Here is a 7,500-nt window from a genome sequence, read left to right as displayed (position 1 = left end):
ATTTATGTGGTAGACATTGTGGATGTTTGGATTGGTATGAATGGTTATATAGGGTACTTCAGTTTCACTTATTTCCTTGTTGAGATATGAAGGACTGCTGATCGTAACAATAATTATGAGATAGATACTTAAATCAAGATTCTAGATATATACACAAAAAAACTATTTATATATATATATATATATATATATATATATATATATATATATATATATATATAGTTTATTTTTTATGAAATCCATGTTTCCCTTCTATTTATCAATGTCACGGACATAGACGTGGCCATTTCCTATAACATGGCTTGCAATTGGCTTACCAAACACAAGACATCAAATAGGAAAGTAGTGTGCTAGAGTTAGTAATTCATCACTGTCTAGAGCTCAGTTTCTTTTGTGTTTTAATGCTAAATTGTTTCATCAATTTCATTTTGTTAACATTAGTGACATTTCAGTTATTTATTTCAACTAGAATATAATTTGCAACTTTGGTTTCAACTGAATTTCCATACTAGAATGGCAATAGCCTATATCTCTGATTGCAATGCCTTGCAGTAGAGAGTACTAGTATGCAATAGATATTCACAATGCTGTCATGTCTGTGGAGATGGCTGGAACTGAGGTGCCTTATATAGAACTCATTACCATATATTTATCTTCTCTGTTTGAATATCTTAATATTTGTCCTAATATATATACACATTATGACTGTTAGTGTTTTTAATAGTTTTTCGTATAGAAGCCAGGCTAATCATTATTATTGTCATTTTAATGAAATTTAGGCTCCTTATTCTACTTTTTTTTTCTTAGAAATTAGGCAATAGATATATCTGTTATTCTTATTACTGTTATTATTATTATTATTATTATTATTATTATTATTATTATTATTATTATTATTATTATTATTGTTATCATCATTGTTATTATTATTACAAAGAGATGAAAGTACTTATTTTTCTAAGTTAAAGCATGAAATTTGCATAAGACTTGGAGCAATGGAGATTTCACGGCATCTCCACTTCTTTGCTCATTGTTCTTTAAATGTTAGTTGCCTTAAGGGGTGCTAGAACTCCATCCAGAATTAGTTGGGCGAAGAAGGGAGGTTACTCTAGAATTTATGTGCATGAGGGGATACATATATTCACATTTTCCAAATTTACCTTTGTGTTTAGAGTAAAACCTTCACTGAAACCAAAGATACACGATTTATTTTTAATCGAATGACATGATAAATTTAATGATTTTTACTTAATGTAATGTTTTGTGTTTACATGGAGCAAATCACACTACAAATCCATGAAGATATAAACTAAGTAATAGAATTTTGTATGTTGATATATTGTTTTCCTTTTTTTTTTTTTATTATAATTTAGATAATTTAATTTTCATATGGCTGTTTGCAATTACTAGAAATAATTATTTTGGGGGGTATTATAACATATAATTGTTTTTTTCACTCTGTATTTCCTATGCTGCATTGCAATTTCCTAGCCTACAATATTATGGAGGGTTAGTGAAGTATATGCATGTGTAGAGGATGGATATTTTGGTCTTGACTACAAGTTTGTCCGTCTTGAATGGCTAGAATTATTTTTTGCCTTCTTTTTTTGACTGAAGTCAGTGTTAGAGATAGATCTGCTTTTTAGATATCTGTTTACGGAGGTTTTTGCAGCATTTATTACATATATTGTATGTGTATTCAGTTACTGATTGGCCTTTACACATACAGGAAGAAACACTTTACATTCTCTCTCTCTCTCTCTCTCTCTCTCTCTCTCTCTCTCTCTCTCTCTCTCTCTCTCTCTCTCTCTCTCTCTCTCTCTCTCTCTCTCTCTCAATCTCTCAATCTCTCAGTCTCTCTCTCAATCTCTCTCTCTCTCAGTCTCTCTCTCTCTCAGTCTCTCTCTCTCTCTCTCTCTCTCTCTCTCTCTCTCTCTCTCTCTCTCTCTCTCTCTCTCTCTCTCTCTCTCTCTCTCTCTCTCTCTCTCTCTCTCTCTCTCTCTCTCTCTCTCTCTCTCTCTCTCTCTCTCTCTCTCTCTCTCTCTCTCTCTCTCTCTCTCTCTCTCTCTCTCTCTCTCTCTCTCTCTCTCTCTCTCTCTCTCTCTCAATCTCTCTCTCTCTCTCAATCTCTCTCTCTCTCTCAATCTCTCTCTCTCTCTCAATCTCTCTCTCTCTCTCTCAATCTCTCTCTCTCTCTCTCTCTCTCTCTCTCTCTCTCTCTCTCTCTCTCTCTCTCTCTCTCTCTCAATCTCTCAATCTCTCTCTCTCTCAATCTCTCTCTCTCTCTCTCTCTCTCTCTCTCTCTCTCTCTCTCTCTCTCTCTCTCTCTCTCTCTCTCTCTCTCTCTCTCTCTCTCTCTCTCTCTCTCTCTCAATCTCTCTCTCAATCTCTCTCTCAATCTCTCTCTCTCTCTCTCTCTCTCTCTCTCTCTCTCTCTCTCTCTCTCTCTCTCTCTCTCTCTCTCTCTCTCTCTCTCTCCTTCCTGCCTTCCTTCCTTCCTTCCTTCCTTCCTCTATTCTTTTCCCATAGCCCTTCCCCCTCAACACATACTCATACTGATATATGTAATAAAAACAAAGAATATTTTCTCTCATTATTTTCATAGGTTATTTATTTATCTTATGAATATTTCTTCTCATATATTTTGCCAAAATATATATTTTTTCAGCTAGAGTTTTAGTCACTCTCAATATAAAAAAAAAATAAAGATCAAAATTGTGAGAGCACCATACTAGTTACTTTCAAAAATTGTCTGTTCGTAGGACAGAGAGCTCAGGGTACGGGGCTCACTTATGACCCAGAGTCAGGTAATGTTAGTAGAGAACGCCTTGGGTTTTTCTTTCTTTCTTTTTTTTATTATTATTATTATTATTATTATTATTATTTTTTTTTTTACATTGACAGTTGATACTGTAACAGATTTTGGTCATTAGAATCCAAAGATTTTTTTTTTTTTTTTCCTGTTTGTCTCCCTATATCTTAAATTCCACCAGAGGTGAGAAATTGGCTTTTTTTTTTTTGTTGTTGTTTTCTTTTCCTCTTGAAATGAGAGGGAATGATAGACTGCAAGTATTTGCAAACTTTAATAGATTTTATCATATCTAAATATATCTTTATCTTTTTATATATAAGTACATAGAGGCAGATAGTACAAGCATGACAACTCGTTCTAGAAAAGAGCATGATACTCATTAATTAATGTATGGGATCTTATTTACAGTCCATATATATATATTTGCTGCTTGAGGACCAGATGAGTAACCTTAAATGATTACCGCATCTGCCCCTTTTTACAGCTTTGAGTGTGGTCGGGCAGAGGGAAAGCTGCACGCTAGTCCCTCTGCATCCCGATCTCTTTCCCAAATAAGTTCCCAAAACAAGCATGATTTGTAGTCAGATGTATTGTTCATAATTTGTCTGTCTGTTCCTCTTACTCTCTTGTTTTTTTGTACTCTTTTAACATTTTTAATTTTTTTCTTTTCTTCCAGTTTTGTCTTGAAATTAGTGTTTGGCCTTGTAAAGTCTTTACATTTTAACTTGTACTGTTTTTTTTCTGTGTATAGTTTAATTTTTTTTTCTAATTTGTTTTTTCAAAACTTCCTATTGTATACTTATCAAGATCAGAATTCAAGATCAAACAGAGGTGCTAATATTTATGAAGACAAGTGATTTTGACTTAAGTATGGTTTGGCTAAACTGGACCTTCTGCCCACGTATCTGTACACTGTGTAACTTTGGCTCGTCATGTTGCAGCCCAAAAGAATGCTAGCAACCTGTCGCAGGGGCCTCTCCCCCCACACACAGGTAGTCTTGCATGTGGTACTTGGTTCGACATCAATAATCATGCTTCTGATATAGTGCAAGAAATGCCATATATTGATTCCTTCGGCTTCAATGGTAAAAAAAAAAAAGGCTTAGGTGCTACTCTCGCAACCAGCATGGGCGTTCCCTAACCTCTCTCCTTCGATCTAATGGTCTTTGTACGTGACTTGATCGGCAGTTTCCATCAGTCTTTCCCCACCCAGTGCTACTACTATTTATTTTTATCAGTTGATTTTGTTATTTCTGTTTTTATAAAGTAAATTGATATCATTGGTATACAACCACCATTTCATTTACTTTATTTTTTCATATTCTTTTTGTATTGTACTGAATTGATGATTTATTTTAAGAATCGTGTTCCTGAAGGAAGGATTTCTGTGCAAATATTATTTTGTTTAATGCAAGTTTTCCCTTCTCCCTTCCCTGCCCTCCCTTTCTAGCCTTCCTTTTTCATGTGTATGGAGATAAAAGTATACTTCTCATGGTTGGTTTTTCAGTATACCAACAGCCGGGCACATAAGGAAAAAAACTGTAAACTAATTTATGTCAATAGTAGTGATACCATTAAAATTGTAATGATTAATGTCCCACCCACCCCAAATATTCAGCCTATCTCCCATAAGCTTCTTAACTGAGAAAAAAAAAATCAGAAAGAAAAGGAAAAAAGAAAATACATTGTATTGTTGATCTTGCCATAGATGATTGAAAGGAAGCAAAGACTGACTGGATTGCAGAAACTGTCCCTCTGTTTAATGTTGCGTACATAATTCCATCATCGTCCCTATGTGAGTTTTTAGAAGTTTACCATTTTGTTAAATCGAGAATCTACATTTTTTGTGAAGCATAAACAGCTCCTCAATGGATTAACCAAAAGAAAAAAATGTATATTTGTTTAGATTCTCAACAGTTGTATCATGGTTTTACTTTGGCCTTTGTCTTGACCTGTCCCAGTAGGATTTCTTCTTTTTGAATGACAAATACATGTACTGTAATAATATTTTATTTTTGGTTTGTATACATTTCTAAAGCATCCTTTTTAGAGGATCGGTATTCAGCCCGTTGTTTGATATTAATGCATAAGGATTAGTCTCGTTTTATATGTTCTATGACAAAAAAAAAGACAGACTTTTCTTTCAGTAATCTGTTTGATTCATGTCAAGGCATTTATTTCTGCAGTGGTGTCCTTTTTTAGATTGTAGAAAAAAGAGGAAAAAAGGAAAACTAACAGATTTGAGAAGAAAGACTAATATCATGCTTAAGCTCTTGCATATAACACTGTGTTCAATGCCATCCTAACCTCCAGCTATGACTAGTGTCAAAGAGATAATTAGTAGCATAGTTTAAGTTTTGAAATTTTGTGCCATAACTCTACTTCTAGTTCTCTGTCTTGCCTTAAATTATTTTGTATGATATTCAGTAACTTCACTCTCAAAAGCAAAGCAAAAAAGAATAAAGCACTTTAATAACTGCCACTTTCCTTATGATTTTGATAAATCTTTTGCTCTTTAAAAGAAAAAGTCAAAGTTTGTTCAGGTTTTCTGGTTCACATCTGACTACAAGCATCCCATTCCTGTTTCTCACCCTGTACCTTTCCTATTAGCCCTGGGAACCCGCACTGGGGAGACACCCGAGATGTCCAAGAGGCACACCATGTCCCACCCTCCCCCACACATCCCTGGCTTGGAGGAAGCCCCAGGCAAGGATGGGGCCAATAAGGCTGGCAGCGGAAGGGACACCCCTTCAGCAGAGGAACGCACCCCAGAGAAGAAAGATAAGGTTCGTAGTAATGTGTAATCTGGTCTGTCTATTTTCATGGTTTATTGATTTTTTCTAGTTTGCTAGAATGTGAATGGGAGGGTTGGGTTGTCACAGCCGTTATCCAGTATCCAGTTAATAAGTAGAAAAGTGGGATCATTAATAAATAGTAACAGATTTCAATATTTAGTGTAATGTAATCTTAACTTTTAACTTTTTAACCTTTTCATGGTTGATTTCAGCACCAATATGAATCAGGCAAGGTTAATATTACTTTAGATTAGAAATGGAAATAGATGTCTTTACATATATATGTATCTGGATCTTTGTTTATTTTTTAACAGTTTCTTCTTCAAGGTGTTTATGATGGTGATTATTATAGAAAAGGATCAACTATAGCCATTCCTTTTCATACACACATTCCAAATTTAGGTGTTTTTATTTAGACAAAATTGTTGGCTTCAGGCAGATGCAACATTTAGTTGACATGCATTTCATTGTATGATTCCAGTCGGATGCTATGCTAGTCTTTTTTCTTATAAGGGCATCTTGATAGCTCATAGATATATTTCTTTCATTTGTTTTAAAGTGCTAGAGCAATAAGTTTGGCTAGTGAAATTTAAGTATTCTTATATATATATATATATATATATATATATACATAAATATATATATATACACACACACACACACACACACACACACTACACACACACACACACTACACACACACACACACACACACACACACACACACACACACACACACACACACACACACACACACACACACACACACACACACACACACACACACACACACACACATACACATAAACATATTACAAGATAAATATATACATTATATATGTATATTGCAATGCGTTTATATATTACTTATATATATATATATATATATATTGTAATATATTTTATATATATATGTATATATATGTATATATATACATATATATACATATATATATATATGTATATATATATGTATATATATATGTATTTATGTATATATATATTTATATATATATGTATATATATATATGTTTATATATACACATGTGTGTATATATTTATATATATGTGTATATATATACAAATTGTGTATATTATATAAACATATATATTATATATATATTATATATATATTATATATATTATATATATTATATCCCCTTGCCGACGGATACGACGGGTAGACACGTGCTTTGCCCACTGTTAGTACTTGTTTGATTGTTTATACACATAGATGGCTATACTTGTACTAAGTCACCAATGAGCCAGTTAGGAGTACTGCCCGTCTCGCCCGTTCACCCTTTTCTTTGATTTACGAAAAATTTTACATTATCTTATTTTGCTGTTACTAATATTAAAAAACATTATAATAATTATAATGTTTATAATAAAAATAACACCATCGATATCCATAGCACTAGTAAAAACATTTTTCCCGCCAATTCAAATCACGTATGGTCACAAGGTCTATTAATTGACTCCTTTGTGGCTAAGCACTAGCAAAGCCATCTATGAGCAGACATTTCACAAAAAATATAGAAAATGGGCACAGCATTTTCCCCATTTTTTGTTCATTTTCCCCGACGGCATTGGGTTAAATATATTATATATATTATATATATATTATATATATTATATATATTATATATATTATATATATTATATATATTATACATATACATATATATATATTATGATATATATATACATATATATATTATATATACATTAAATATATATTATATATCTTATATATATTATATATATACACATTAGATATATATTATATAATTTATATATAATATATATATATATATATTCATTTATAATATATAGATATATAGATATTCACATATACATATCAGTACAGATCTATAATCACATGCATATATA

General features: G+C 32.4%; 1 protein-coding gene across 12 annotated transcripts in view; it reads left to right on the top strand.

Annotated features, from left to right (window-relative positions):
- LOC125042552 (band 4.1-like protein 3) overlaps positions 1-7,500 on the top strand; it is a 79,752-nt gene that overhangs the window by 37,130 nt on the left and 35,122 nt on the right. For 9 of the 12 annotated variants that reach the window (XM_047638245.1, XM_047638254.1, XM_047638253.1 and 6 more), the window contains 2 exons: positions 3,754-3,804; positions 5,423-5,598. In XM_047638245.1, the coding sequence (XP_047494201.1) occupies positions 3,754-3,804; positions 5,423-5,598 (227 nt within the window). The remainder of the gene's footprint in view (positions 1-3,753; positions 3,805-5,422; positions 5,599-7,500) is intronic. The other 3 variants (XM_047638255.1, XM_047638246.1, XM_047638250.1) reach the window with 1 other exon arrangement.

This window comes from Penaeus chinensis, chromosome 32 (assembly GCF_019202785.1).
Source record: "Penaeus chinensis breed Huanghai No. 1 chromosome 32, ASM1920278v2, whole genome shotgun sequence".
Taxonomy (NCBI): domain Eukaryota; kingdom Metazoa; phylum Arthropoda; class Malacostraca; order Decapoda; family Penaeidae; genus Penaeus; species Penaeus chinensis.
This window is presented reverse-complemented; position numbering and strand designations above follow the sequence as displayed.